Genomic DNA, 16,180 nt, shown 5'->3' on the forward strand with positions numbered 1-16,180 from the left:
GGTAACCTTGCACTATGATCTACAACTGCATTATTATATCATTATTCACAAATTACAATAATTATTCGTTTAATTTGTGACATAGTTAAGATCAAAATGTTAAATGCATGTGAGCGCATTTATTATGTATGTAGGTACATTTATGTTTATCGAGACCATATTATTACTAATATGAATGTTGGATTTCGATTTGCGTACATCTCGGGTATTTTTGTATGTTACAGTACGTATTAAAACTTATTTTTAATTGCTTAGTACTTATAAGAATTGAGAATATGTATATTGTTTGGGTACCGTATAGGTTGATGTACGGCCTGATTGACAGGATTCAAAAATAGTTTTAAACTCATTATTTGAGGCTGTATATATGATGGCTTTATCCGACTGACTTTGCATTAGGTATGCTTACATTTTTTGAGCATGTCCGTTCCTAAGGAGATCACATGAAGAAATGGATGTTGGTCACTTGCTCTACCTATTAGATCCATACTATGAGCATACGTTGAAAAACAATATGTGTATTTGCTAGACGCAGGATTCGAATCTGGGTCATAGCGGATGAGCTTACATACTGATTAGAAATCGGAATGCATCAGTTGTTTGGTATCCTCAAATACAGTACTAACATGCCATTCGTAATGTATTTTGGGAGGGTAACAACTGAATTGCCCCCACAAGAAGGGGACTGACAGGGCTCTAGCCTGTGTGTCCGGGATTAAGGGGGCCCGGCTTGGCGGATCGACCAACCAAGTGAGATAAACACACCTCACAAAACTTTATTAACAGTAAAAAAAATGTCGCCTGCGCGTTGTTTCACTTCAAGCGTATTAACATTTAAAAATATGTGGGTGTGCAATGCAATTTTTGATTATTCAATAACTCCATAATTCAAGCGAGGACCTATATTCAAAAATACAAAAAAAAACGCTAAACAATATAATAAATACCCTTAATTTTACGTCGAACACCATTTGGAATATGCACCTGTAGATCGTCACACTGTCTTAACCTTTGCGATAAGTAGGAGGGGGCGTAAAAGACTCTTGTATGGGGCCCGCTTCAGGATGTGGGGGCCATTAACAACTGTATTCAACCAAATTGCTTCAGAAATTGATATAATATACCAATTGCGTGAGGTGAGTTAAGTGAATGTTGTTTAATAATTAATTTCTTAATTTAGGGGGTACGTAGCTCACTCGGCGTACTTCGCCACTACTATGCCTCTATTAATATCAATGGCAAAGAGGATTTTAAGTTCATCAGTAAAATACGTAATTTTAATGGATAATACAATTTTAAAACCAGTATTTCTACGGCAGCCTTGACCGAAAACATTCGCTATTCTCTGTTGCAAAATATTTCGAGTTATGAACGCTGCGTTACGGTGGAGTGGCTTCTTTGGACGATAATATTATAAAAATGGCTGAATGAAATTATATTCGTTAGTGGAATATTTTTCTTGTCGTAAATTAGTATCTTTAATGTTAATTGAAGGATGTGGTAAGCAATACTCATTATAATAAAATTCGCTTTCCATGCAACGAAACTAAAATCACAGACATAATATATGTAGAACTGCGATTTGTTTTTAGCTGTTTGGCAAAGTATTGAACGGAGAAAAATGCGGTGTTGTGATTTTTTCATATAATATTTTGACAATGATTTTCATACTTACTATACCTTTGCTTGACACACTGAAAATTATATATCTGCCTGTAAATATAGTAATTAATTATACTAAACGTGTAACCGTGTATATTATACAGGAGTTAATAAGTTTTAGTGGTCGACATCTGTCCAAAAGCATTGTAATATAATTAATAAACAATATTTTAAATAGTTAATAAATAACCTACCAATCTCGATAATAATCTAATGTTAGTATGTAATTCAAGCGACTTGCATCAATCTACCAAATCGGTTGTTAAAATATGATCTGAGATTAGAACCTGTTGTTAAAGCAATCCTATAAATTATTAATCTTTAGAGACGGCGAAATAAATACAAGTTTTTTCCTACTTCGTTATTTTGTTAAAGGTCTATTACAATTTCTATTATTTTATCATAGACAATTGTCGTGTATTTAAGGGAATATAAATTTCTAATTAAGCGAGCGATGATGATTTGATAGTGTGATGAGAACGTATTTTTTAAAACAGGAATCTGTCAAACTAATAAGGAACTCTTAATTAATATCTCTCTCTCTCTCTTGACGCTCATGGGCATAGCCCCCACAAGGGGGGGCTGACAGGGCTCTAACCTAGGGGCCTGGGTCCAGGGGGAGGGCCCGACGTGGCTGTTTCTTCGGGGTTATTGCCAGTTTAAAATATATGGTTATGCTATACAATTTTGGTTATTGTGTGTTGATACTCAACAGCCCCATAATTCGATGTGTTAAAAATCGCTAAAAATATACTGAATTTTTATTGACCTCGAACACCATTTAGAAAACGCCACTCTGGAGCGTAAGATTTCCTGTAACCTTAGTGACATGTAGGGGGCCTGCTTCAGGATGTGGGGCCATTCTCATGGGCTACTTATGCCCTTAAATTATTATTGCCTGCTTTCACATGAGAGTTTCCGATTCCGACTTTCTGAAAATGCACACTGCAATCAGCGAAGGGTGCGCGGATATTCAACGCGCTCCCTAGAGTCGTAGACATATTATGTTTAGAGATAAACTGTATAATTTAATTTTTAAATATTTATTTTAATTATTCCAGGATTATTATTTACTTTTTTTTCTATTATAAATTTGCTCTATCTACCTGTTCTTTTATAATCTGAATATCGTGAAGAACGTAAAAATATAATGTAAATACTAGATGACAGCGGCGAGTCGTAATAAATTTTTGTTTGTCCCACTTGAACTTATTATATTTTTATTTCCAGGCTGGTGTGGTGAAATTTCTTCTCGAGACTGTGGGATCCACAGACGAAAAATTGCAAGAGGCCTCCGCCGGATGCTTGTGTAACATTCGCAGACTTGCCCTCGATACAGACGGTGCCAAACCTTAATCTAACCTAACCTCAAACAGCGATGTAATAAAATATGACGAATAAATTACCTACTTTAAAACAAATACATAGTCGTTTTTCTACCGCGATGATTTGCAAAGAATCGGATTCAATGACCTGACTGAAGCCAATGATGAACGCCTACGCATCTAACTTTCATTAGTCATATAACCCACAATATCATCTTCAGGCATATTCAGGCGATGCGTCGAGATAGTGGTAGTTTAAGAAACTAACTCGCAGGCCCCATAGTACAAAATAAATACAGACCAACAAATTTATCGCCACAGTTGAAAACTACCATCAAGACTCGCAACTGGAAAGAACCTGACATTTGAATGACGTTTTCAAAATGGCGTCCATATGGTAGTTTCTAGGTAGACCGTTCTTTAGATAAGTTTGTAGCAGCACTCGAAATAGAAAAGTTTACGGACCGGAGCGCTCGACAGTTTTATGAAGATATTTACATGGTTATCAAATTTTATGTGTATTTCATTAAAACAAATGTGTTCGATTTTCTATTATATGGCCTATCTAGCTCAGACGGTCAAATTATTTTTTCCACGAAACGGAGAGATAATTTTACAAATTTCACGAACAGAAACGGCGCTCCGGTCCATTTCGAGTCCTGGTTTGTAGGACTATAGTAATAAACATTCACAATAATAACACTGCAGATTACACACTCCTACATTGTTGACATATTTAACATAATTACGTCTTATTAAGTAGTGGGGTTGCTGCGAAAAGTTGGTAGGTCAATAATTTAAGTATTTAGAGTTAACAACGGATTATGTGTTTATATATATTGAAATGCTAAAAAAAAGAATTCAAGGACATCCGATATAAAATAGAACATGCACATAAAGTACAAAGAAATAAGCATTATGCCTGATTTTAGAGAGCATGTCAAACTTAAAATTGCAATTACTCCATAACATGATTTTGAGACTTTTGACAGTAACCCCCATTCCTATTCCGAAACACCGAAAAGTACACCCGCTTTATCTTGTCAGAGCTAAATATGATATAATATAACAAAAAAACTGACACACATATTTTTATAAAATACACATAAAATTAGATAACTAGGTTGATATTTTCGTAAAATTATCGAGCACTCCGGTTCGTAAAATTTTCCATTTCAAGCGCTGAATAATATTAATATATATATACTAAGTATATTATCCGTAGTCAAATTTCCGTTTTCAATAATAAAATTCTATAAATCTGTATGTTGGTAGTTATACTTTTTCTGATCAAAGTTCGGAGACAATATAATTTTATTTCTTTGGGCGACTTTGAAATTTTTATTACGCCAATCTCAAATTATTTTGCTTCGCAATATCTAATAAAAGAAGCACATTTTTTTATTTATTAAATAACGAATTAATTAATGAACAATATTATCGAATAATATTTTATATAACGAGTCCGTTCTATAATTAAAAAGTTATTAAGACTATTCGGTTTGATATTTATTTATAAAAAACACATCATCGCATAATAACTAAGTAAGTACTAATTTTTATGTTATTATACATTTTGTTTTTTTTAATACTACTTTTATTTTGATGTTGGAAAACGAGTTTCCGCCAACATTTAAAAGTAATATAAGCATTTGATATATCAAGATAATTTATTACTTTATTGCGTTTTACTAAAATGATTTAAAATACCACATTAAAAAATATATACATCTATGTCATTGTCAGAAACATAATTATGCGATAAATAAATACAGGCCCGGTCTCTGCATTCAGGCCCCCGGTGGATTGGACTGATTGGGCCCAATCGAGCCTCGTGTCATGGATAACTTCGGACGTCAAAATCATTCGAAAATGTCGCGAGTACTATATATCATACGTATTATTTTTGTGTTGAGTATTGGGTACGGAGTTGTATCACAATAGATTTCTTAAATTCCTCTACTTAATTATAATGATAATAAAAGGTATTTTCCTACTCGTTTTATTTTGGGTACCTATGCTATCAATGCAATCCACGACCACCCGAAAAGTGCTTTAAAGCGAAAAGCATTTCTCTTTACTTATTCGTGGGTTCATTTACAATCCGTCTACACTGGCAAATATTAATATTTTCATGCTCCCACCAATATCACTCGTAACTCTGTGGTCTTCATGATACCCCGTTGTAGAACGGGTGTGATGTTTAGTGATGTTGTGCATCGTGCGATTAACCTATTTGATGGCAACATAAAGTTTGATTATTTTTTAAACTACAATATGTTTGTGGACGTGTCAAATAGGTTAAATTTATAATTGTTTTTGTCATTTGACCATAAGGCTATACCTCAGCTGAGGCATGGTCTGAAAAGATCGTGACTAGGCGATGCGCGGAATGCGGGTCGCGGGTGCAAATGACGGAAGCCGAACGAAATATAATTTGTCATAAAATTTCAACATGCGTCCTTATGTTTATTATTATATTCGTAGTAATAGTATACTCATTGACATGTTTTCTTTTTTAAGTATATACGTAAATTTTTTTAGTCATCTTTACACGATTTGAAAATATTTTCATCTGACGCCATGACAAAACGAATCAACATGCAGACGCCTCGACTATCGCTCTCCGAATGACAACGCGGCCGTAATGTCGTTCTACATACTGTTGAAAATTATTTGCCGTTTCACTTATGTACGCTCTTAATATTTACATAAGAACATAATTTCTCCTCGACTTTCTTGTTATATTAGTTGTTATATTTTGTAACTAAGAAATTTTTATAATTTGCCATAATACATATTTTCTAGTCAAATCATACAATGTTCATTTCTAGAATGCTACATTATCAAATATTGTGAATTATTCGTTGAATAAAAAAAGTAGTTTATTAAATTATTAGGAAGGCTAAGTACGTTATAAAAACTAAATAATGGAGTGATCCGTGACGTCTCTTAGTAAATGATTTAATTGATGCCTACCTTAATTTAAATAAAATAAGTCTCAATAAAAAAATAATATTTCAGTAGGTACTTTATATTATATGATAAATAAAACACGGGGCCCTTGATCGAGAACGACATGTTCGTAATAAAAATATTGAGCACCACTATTGACAATTACATCCAAAATGTTTTTTTTATTTAACGTGTGAATTCACATTGTTATTATTTTTTTCTCAACATTAGTAATTGGTATATATTATCAAGATATAATATATTAATCACTTACACACAATATCGCAATTATTACTAAGTTTGTATTGTTCATTTAATAATGCCGCAACTCGAATCGACGCTCCAAGATACTTGCATACAAAATAGTGTTTTTGCTCATTACAACTTTATACACAATTTTAATATTTCGTAATATTCATTCGTCATGCTTGAGAACACGTCAAAGTGTCTGATATTTCCTCAATACTGTTCCAAACTAATCATAATCATATTAATTTTATTGTTTTGTTATGTTATGTACGAGGCTGAATATTGTATGGGGCACAGCCACCACAAGGAGGGACGGTTGACGGTTACAATATACAATGTTAATTGTACGTAAAACATTTCACCGTAGCACAGTTCGCCGTGAGCTTTCTTATCGGAAAGAGATGACCGTATCGTATTCTACGAGTATCAAATTTTATTATATTCAATATGAACATTAATTCAATGTTCATAGCTGATTTTGACAAAATTCATGAGTTCCAGAAAGAAAACCTAACCTAACCTAATAATCCAGTATATCGGCTATTTTCATTTTTTTTTTGCTGCTGGCTTCCTATAAAGTATAAACCGACAAAAACCGTGTTTCATTTAGATATGAATTTTATGTTAGTACTATACGAGACCCAAAGAGGTTGGACGGTCTTTAATATACAGCCATATGTTTCCGATATTTCACGGTGAAGTATGATACGGCGAACTGCATAAGTTTCCAGAGATGGCGGTTGACAGGGCTCTAGCATCGGAGCCCAGCGTGGCGGGTCGACACGTTGAGATAAACACACACCACAAATTTGCTTGGCTGTGCGATGCTATTTGATGTGTTAAATGATAATTCATGAGTATAATTTTATTTTATAATTATTTTTAGAGTAAAAATGTATATTTATCCAATATGGCGAATGGTCGCATGTTACTTGGTTACCACAGAAGGGGGTCGCGAGCAGTGCTTCGTAATAGTATTATTATGCAGAGTGCTGGCAACTCAATAATTCAACTAGATTTATTTAAAAATACAAAATTCGCTGAAAGTGTAACCTATTTTACCTCACGGAACCCTGGGTTTCGTGAACACTACTGTAAAACATCATACTGTCTTTAACCATAGCGGTGTGTAGTGGGGATGTGGGGGCTATGGTACGGGAGTGAGTAGAGATGAAAATTGAAAATTACCGCTGGACAAGGTTAACAGATAGCGTGGACAACACGCCTAAAACCTTCTATAAATCAAATCACAAGAGACGCTATTAACAGTGACAGTCTTTCACGAAGTAGATCAGACGGTCGTTTTGCCAGAAAGTATGAAAATCTCAAAAATCAAATAGTAAAAAAATCTGGTGACAATGTTGTATTTTTACACTCAATAACGATTTATTTTCGGTAGGGGGCCTCCCACAGAACAGATTTGCATTTCCTGGGGCCTCTCAATATGTCAACCACCTGGTCATCCACGTGGCTATTCATTGCCCATATTAACCACAGTCAATGTGAAATTTATTATGTATTTGTAAATATAGCTAATTTCTGGGGGAAATTATAACTCAATCGGTAAGCTTATTGTAGCCATTGCAATAATTGCTTTTAAAGCGGAAATTATCACCTGGTCATGCAAATAGTTTCCGCGTGTAAGGAGTGTTTATAAGATTATAAGTATATTAATTTAATCTTAATCAATGCATGTGCTAAACTCTGCATTAGCATTATTAGCAGTAAACACGGCTGCTAGAATAGGCTCGTAGCCGGGATGATTTTGTATCGGTGGGTGGAAGGAAGGTTATCGGCCAGGAACAATTTAATACAAGATGTACGTCATGAAGAAGACGCATGAAGACTGGCGAGCGACATGGATTCTTGGAGGCACCGTGTTGTGTTCATATACTCCAACTGAGGGCGGACATGGTCGAACAAGAAGAAAATGATTGCTTCAAATCGTCAGGCTCTTTGAGCTTGGACTTGCAAGCCGTCCGACATGTCCATGCGGAGGGGAAATACAGGATGCCAACCACATCCTACGGGAGTGTCTGAGTATGTGCTCCGAATGGGAGGAAATACTCAGGTCGGTCCAACCAGCTGTTGGACTCATCGGCCCGTCCGACCTGGTTGCTACTAAGGCCAATTATCTTGCTTTCACAAAATTTGCGGCGTCTTACTGCGGGAGTGAAGATATCTTCACATAAATTTTGCTGTCCGTATGATTAGCATCGTTCTTTTGATTTAATAAACAACGTAACTTCATTTTATTTTTAGTAATTTCCATGTGCTTTTTCTCTCCCCGGCACTTTGCATTGGAGTAAACTCAATACACTCAGTCAGAGCTCACTCTGAGCGTAGCGACGTAAGTCTTGGGCATTTTCTCCCAGGACACTCCCAGGCCAATTTTTAGATGCTTCACATCACCAATTGAAGGGTCCCGTGATACTCTCGATTAAGACCGAGGGTGGCACGGGGCGGGTTTTGGTGGAGGACATATAACTTCAATGCTTCAAATCGTATTCTGTCGTAGGTATTGTGTATTATATTGATAAATCGTTCATATTATATGAATAAATCCATCCATTTATTGCATTAAATATTTTAAATTTTAGTTATAAATATAATAAAAATATCTATGATGTATAAATGTGTAAATAATTAAATAATATTTACATGTTTTATAGACCGCGAATATAATAATTATAATGTAGGTTTTAATTGAGAGCTATAATTATTTAGTAATTATTTATTAGAGGTCATTTTATATCTCAGCGGTCATTTATAATTAATTCTTTATATATACTGTGGAGGTAAATGAATCATATTATACAAACGCAATCAGCCAACATGCATATTGATATAGTAAATTCATAGATTTTCAAATTGATCGATTGAATACATACGTAATTTTTATAAAAGGTAAAATAATTTTTGATTTTAGGTAAAATTAATAAATAATAATACAATATTTTAACTGAACATAATAATTATATTTTGTATAAAACATCAACTAATAATAATATTGAATTAATTTACGATTGCAATATAATATAATATATTTTTAATTATGTGTAATAGTTTCGTCAGACATATCGAAAAGTGCAGTTAGTTGTGTGTATAACGTATATATAAGTACAAATGGAAAATGAATCATATTATTTTTTTGCTTCCTTGTTTTGCAATTTGTTAGTATTATTTTGTTTTAATAATGAAACATTCATTATTGACAATTCAGGAAAAATATTATATTACTGCCGTTATTTATGTCACTCACTATATAACAATGAAAATCCGCAAGAATAATGAGTATTATTAATAAAGCATTATTTACAAGCGGTAAAAGTTTCGAAATAACAATATTTAGCTGAAAAATATTCACAGTGGTTTCGTATACTGAATTGTTATTTTAAATACCTATGTATTACGGTATAATAGCGGTTTTTCATATCGCACACTGAGATCTATAGGGTTATAACTGCAAAAAAAAACAAAAATGACTTATGAATGCAGTTCGATAGAAAAAAAACTATTTTTTAATGCTATATGGCACTAATTGCTACTTGGAAGCAGTGGCCTCCTACATAATAGTTGTGTCCATGGTTATTTTATATTTAAAATTTTAATTTAGAGCTATATAGAGGCATTATCTTACATGAGGCCCTTTTGCCTAAAAAATATTTCATCTTTGGTACAATATTTATTGTGCTAGACCGCCGTATTTTTCAGCAGTGTATTGCAATTAATTAAATTGTAGTTAATTATTTAACATTCAAACTCAAATTACTAAAGATCACGTAATTTGCAGTTATGACCCTATAGATCTCAGTGTGCGATATGCTGATTAGGCAGTTGGTTTGTCAGAAAGTACCAAGATAATTTGATAAAATTATGAATTTCTATCAATATGTAGCGGTTTATCGCACATGTTTTATACTAGCAAGAGAGACTTCGAGCCTCCGCCTGCCTAAAACGACCACTGATATTTACATAATCAACTGACTCAACGAAGGACTTGCAGAGAAATTATCACACGCTTTCCAATAAGTATACGATTTTAAAGATTTCACGAATTCGTAAATCCAAGGCAAATTAATTTTATATTAAACGGAAAATGAATCGTGGTAACAGTTATGAAACCGGGTCTGGTTTATTAGTTTAAGTTATAGCTAAGGGACACAAAGTGGGCCGACTGTTCTCAAATATTAAATGCGCGATTCAAATTAACACGAATATTACTCTGGGCAATTCGGCGGTTATCTACAATGGTAACACACAACACGTCTAACTTGATTACAAATGTATAATACAATACAATCGGAGAAATCGGATGCATTTGGAATCAAGTATGACGTATTTAAAAATGGGTTGCAGTACTAATCAACGACATGTGCATCTCGCTCTAAAACAGTTGACATGGTCATTAGCGTCCGTGTTAAACAAAGATCCACGATGCAGCATATTAATCATTTTTTAGAATTTATAATAACGGTAGGGCAGTGGAGATGGGTGGAGGTAGGATGATAAGATTCGACATACATATTGCACACCAAACCTTGTGTTTCATACCTACTTATTTGTTTTCATTGGACTAAGAATATATTTTGCAGATGGTGTTGGTTAGTTTTTAAAATTAAATTAAACCCTGCCTAAATCAAACCATAATAGTTAAGGTATACAATAGGCGATCCGACAAAAATAGTGCACACTTTTTCAGTCATACTTTTTTGTTTTTATTGAATTATGAATAGATACCTAATATTACGTGTATTTTATAATTCATTAAAGCCATGCCGAACGAAACCATAATCGATTAAAAATATTCTTCTAACTATAAAATATCAAAAATTATGTACCGTTTAATGGGATAATTTTAGATATGTTATGAATAAACGAATATTTTATGACTATTATCCACTATGGCTTAGATTAAGCAGGGTGTAATTGAATTTTAAAAACTAACAAACACTATCTACACCTACACACTGTAGAGTTCAATGAAAACAAATGCATGTGACTGACAAAGTTTACTGTGCACTATTTATGTTGGATCTTAACAGCCTACCTCCACCCTTCGCCACTGCGGTAGGGTACGTCGGTTCCTATTAATTTTCTGTGGGTACCCTGGCTGTGAGTTATGTAAAAGAAGGAAGTGGGGGATTGTGGTGTATATAATCTATAAAGAGCGAGGGAAAAAATATATAGTTTCGCAGACCACCGCCATGATATAATACTTGAATATGATTCAAATTCAGAATTTTTGTTTCATAACGATAATAATTATAAGAATGATGTATAACATATTATTACAATATTTTTGTACACACGTTAGTTTTTATCTTGTAATTTAAAACAAACTTGTTTTACTATGCAGTAGTTACGCTATCTAGTATCTAGGTAAGTAGGTGTGTGCTATGTACCGTTCGAAGCTGGGTTAAATTCGTTCAACAATTTCGGATGCTTGAGCACAATTTTAAAACACGTTTTTAAAAAAAATAGTGCGGCGGTTGTCATATTTGTGTCAAGATAATGAAATTGGGATGAGTAGGGCGAGGGCTACTAACTGCCTTCTATAGATCGACTGTAAATATATTTTAACTATATAGTAAAAAATATAGAAGGCAGTTATAGGACATATAGCTAGACTGCTAGAACATGACGTGACCATCGATGAATTTCTGTCAACGACATCCATGAGATCCTAATATGATGGCTGGAATTCTGCTAAATTGATTCGATATGTACTCAGGTGGTTACGTGTAAATTGTACTCATGCAGATCGCCGTAGATATATAGGAATTATCACCGTGAGCTGTTGCACCATAATTATATAGCAGTATAGCGTTGAGACCAAATGTCGCGTTTTTTGTGGAACATTTATTGACCGTAATATAGTCATTATTTGTACAGTGATACAACAATTGAATTAAAATATATAATTTGACATTAATATAATAATAATTACGGTAGTAATAACCTACTTTTAGATCATATTATAGATTATAATATGAAGTTCCTTAGGTGTATGTATACCGAGGTACATTAGTTCGTCTCTCGTGTGTTGTATTTTATATTATATAGCAGTAGATTTATAACATTTAGTCCTGGAGAGGTAGTAAGTTTAAGCCCACTCTCAAGAAAATAAAATTTGTATCAAAAAGTAGTCGTGCGTGCAAAATGACAATAATATTAAGGTCAAATGTTCCACGAACAACGCGCCATTTGGTCACAATGTTATACATACTACCATATATTATTATGTATCCGGTTCAACAGAACACGGTGATAATGTGTGCGGCGAACTGCATACGTACAATTTTCTGGACACGGCCGGAAATATCTACATCACAGAATCGATAATAAATCGAATTCCGATAGGCCATATGTATATCCCAATTCAGTACACTTTGACGCAGGGTTTTGAATGTGTAAGTGTCGTACGAAAATGATCCACGAATTATAGACGTGCAATATTGTGTGTAATACACCAATATTAAATGAGCGTCAATGCATAAACCGAGAGTAATTGTCAGTATTCAACGTATGACGTATTCTTGACACGTGTTTAAATTTATCCCGTATTCTTCCTTACTCGAGATCGGTTGCCTGCCTCACCTTACCCGTTTAGTATTTCAGTTCCCATTACTTATGAGTTCCCTTATCTACATGTACCTACTGAATGAAGGATCTAGATTCTAGAAAAATAGTTTACCTAAGGGTTGGGAAGTCAGCATTGAATGGAAGATAATATACGAAGATCAAATAAATACACGTAGGTTTATAGGTACTTATATAATTAAGAATTTTTGACGATTATGACGTAATAGTGACTGTTTTTAATGAATCTGTAGATATATTTTAATAAAATCAAAATATAGCGTCGGCGAAGCTTGTACCGTTGTAGAGAGGCCTTTCACATTTCTAGCAAGAAAATAATCACAAATAAAATTAAGTCTTTGTGACAGAAAAAACACACTGTCGTCCATTCGCCTCTTTAATGGTTTGATAATAATGTGATTTAATGAAGGTAGACAGCGCCGGACCTTGACCATAAAGGAAAATTCTCGCTTCGAACGAATGACAAAATTGAAACATTGGCATAAATTGTGGTTTCCTCTCATAGATTTCACTGTGAACTGCCATAAATTGTATTAAACCGCGTTTTTTTTTTAACTTGTGACAAATCACTTTTCGAATGTTTGCTCCTCAACTTGACTAACTACACGCAGCCAGTCGTTAGCGAATAACGAGAAATTAGCTAGTTTTTACATGCATGATCAACCATAAATTTAATATCTAGGGATCATTGGATAAATAATGACAATGTGACCAGTCATAAAAAATATATTACAAAAATGCATAGTGCATTTTTCTTAAAATGACAGATCTCATTAGCCATAAAGCATTAAGAATTCAACCACGACATGTGATTAGGCTGTTAGGTACATACATATTTTTAATTATAATATAAATATAAAGGCTCATCATTAAATTAACTGTCAGTCATTTCGAATTATTGTAGATTCATTTGTGGCAATATTACAACTATTGAGTATTAGTGGTCGTTTTCCATTAAGCAGGTGATAAGAATCGTCATAGTAGTTTAAGGATTAATCGATGCATAAAAAATATTGATATCATAACAAAATTGTTGTATTGTCATATACATTGTAATAGCGATTTATCGCACATGAATTGTCCCAGTGCCGTAAAATTATATTTAAAAATTACAATCGGAAACTACTATTGCAGGAAATTCAAAATCTATTAATGTTGTTTTCATAAAAAAATTATAAGTGTACGTCCTGAGTGGCAGCGTTCGGCGCAGCGTTGAGCGTTTTGCGCAACTCAAACGTATAACCGTGTGTGAAAATGTTCGTAGACAATGTCTTTTTTTGGTTATAAATTTATACGGTTATACGTTTGAGTTGCGCAAAACGCTCAACGCTGCGCCAAACGCTGGCACTGAGGCCTCACACTTTAGAGAAGAATTTTTAATCTTTAAATTTATTGTTGCACATTTTAAAATCACCAATCTTTTTGTAGGTATTCAGATTGTAATAAGAAATTATTAAAAATAACTTGTTCAAGGTTCCACAAATTGAAAAAAATCAGCGGATATACTATCAGTATATTATCCTATTCATAGTGTCAATAATGGTTCCCACCGATGTCTTGTCAGTGTCGTCACGTGGGGCTAGGAAGATCATGCGTTGCTTAGGGGCGGCAGTGTTAGTTTTTCATAAAGCGGACAAAGCTTCGTTGGAAAGTACCGATATCTTAGTTTAAAACTGACAACATAGCTTTATTATTGCTGTATCGTAATGCGCTATGTCGGCTTATTCGATGGGAAAATTTTTCACAATGAGTTTCCAAAGTTGTCAGCACCTCAGACGTAACTAAAACAACCGTTGTTTCAAAGTATGTTTCATGGAAATGCTAATCGTCTGATCGTAATATTTTTTCTAACAATTTCGCATACGATTTAAAATTGCGTCCATGTGTCCTGTATTCCCGTTACAGAATTCTGGCCACCGTACTTTTGACGAACTTATTATGGCCACAAATTGCCTTAATCGACCCTGACTAAAGAAATGTATCAAATAATAACAAGTAGGTAAACAGTTAAAAAAGACGACTTTATGGTTCGATGATTTTTTCGCATTTTTTTCCCAACGGGGAAGTGAAAGTAAACTTAAAAAGGTAAAAGACAACCGTTTTGTTTAAGTGCGTGTTGTAATCAATGTAATTTCCTAAATACCTCGTAATATAATCATGTCATTATTGTTTTTTCGTGTTACACGAGAATATTGACATTTTTTTAAAACCAAGTATTTGTTTTAAATCTTGAACGGAATCTTTGTCAATAATCCGACGATAAACAATTCTGAAGAGCTCTCGAGTTTAAAGTCGACGGTTCGGTTTTTGACTCAATTTTAGTCTATAAGGAAAAATATCTTTCCTGTAAGTATTTATATTGTCTTTAGCCTACATTATTTAATTTATTTATATTTTTCCAGACCAATCGTAGGGTAAAATTTTGCAACAGTGTCAAAGTCAAATATTTTTTTTGATAGTTTCAATTTTAGAGTGTTTTAATTATTCAATACGTACTTTTTTATGTCAAAGATTTACTATTAGAAATAACGGTACAAGTCGGTTTACACTTTACAGGAAGCCAGGCGGGAGCCGCGCCAATTTTCATTTCCGATTTTAGCAAAATTGACGAATTCAAGAATGAAAACCTAACCTAACCTAACAAATAATCCAGTAAATCGGCTATTTTCATTTTATTATGTAAACTGACAAGAAGCGAAATAACTTTTAAAAATGTTTAGTTATACGTTTATTAATTGTATATATTCCATGATTATCATAATACACTTGATATTAATTAACTAAGACACTTATCAATTTATAATAAAAAATAGCGTTATAAATGTGCATCCGGTAGAGCAGTGTTTCTCGACCTATTTACACCTGCGGACCAATGAAAATAGGAGAAACGTTTTGCGGACTGCGAGCGCAGAAATAAAAAATATTATTTATATAAATTATTTTTCTGTGTTGCTTAAGCCTCAATTACATTGAGCTTCTTTACGAGCTGTTTATTGGCGAATTTAAAAGCGGGCGACTCAGCTACTGCGATTTGATGATTACACACAAAACTTTCCATTCGCTGAGAAGCCACAAGCCAGTGACTATTTTGACAGAACGTAGTTCGTTTTTTTACCGGGAGGTTGGTACTGCGCTTTACTGCGCAGACGCAGTAGGCCCACACGCCGGCGTGTAGCGTGTAATGTTGACCGGCTTTCAACTTTTCTCGGTAGAGTGTTTACAACCTTTTTATTAACTTATTCGATGATTACACTGGGCGACTTTACAGGCAGATTGTAAATTCGCCAATAAACAGCTCGTAAAGAAGCTCAATGTAATTAGGGCTTTAGGCGGATAAAAAGGTAATAATGAAAAATATAATAATTTGTGAAGTTTTCGAAGTCAAA

At 33.8% G+C, this 16,180-nt stretch overlaps 2 protein-coding genes across 2 annotated transcripts in view; one reads left to right on the forward strand and one right to left on the reverse strand.

The window, feature by feature from the left end:
* gudu (Armadillo repeat-containing protein gudu) overlaps positions 1-3,018 on the forward strand; it is a 32,827-nt gene extending 29,809 nt beyond the window's left edge. Inside the window, exon 7 of the mRNA XM_085957624.1 lies at positions 2,893-3,018. Coding sequence (XP_085813750.1) covers positions 2,893-3,018 — 126 coding nt within the window. The remainder of the gene's footprint in view (positions 1-2,892) is intronic.
* LOC147064852 (SEC14-like protein 2) overlaps positions 1-16,180 on the reverse strand; it is a 69,720-nt gene that overhangs the window by 42,739 nt on the left and 10,801 nt on the right. The gene's annotated exons all lie outside the window — the stretch shown is intronic.

The sequence above is a fragment of the Rhyacophila brunnea genome, unplaced genomic scaffold (assembly GCF_057557595.1).
Source record: "Rhyacophila brunnea isolate RB1 unplaced genomic scaffold, BYU_Rbru_1.0 scaffold_7, whole genome shotgun sequence".
NCBI lineage: Eukaryota > Metazoa > Arthropoda > Insecta > Trichoptera > Rhyacophilidae > Rhyacophila > Rhyacophila brunnea.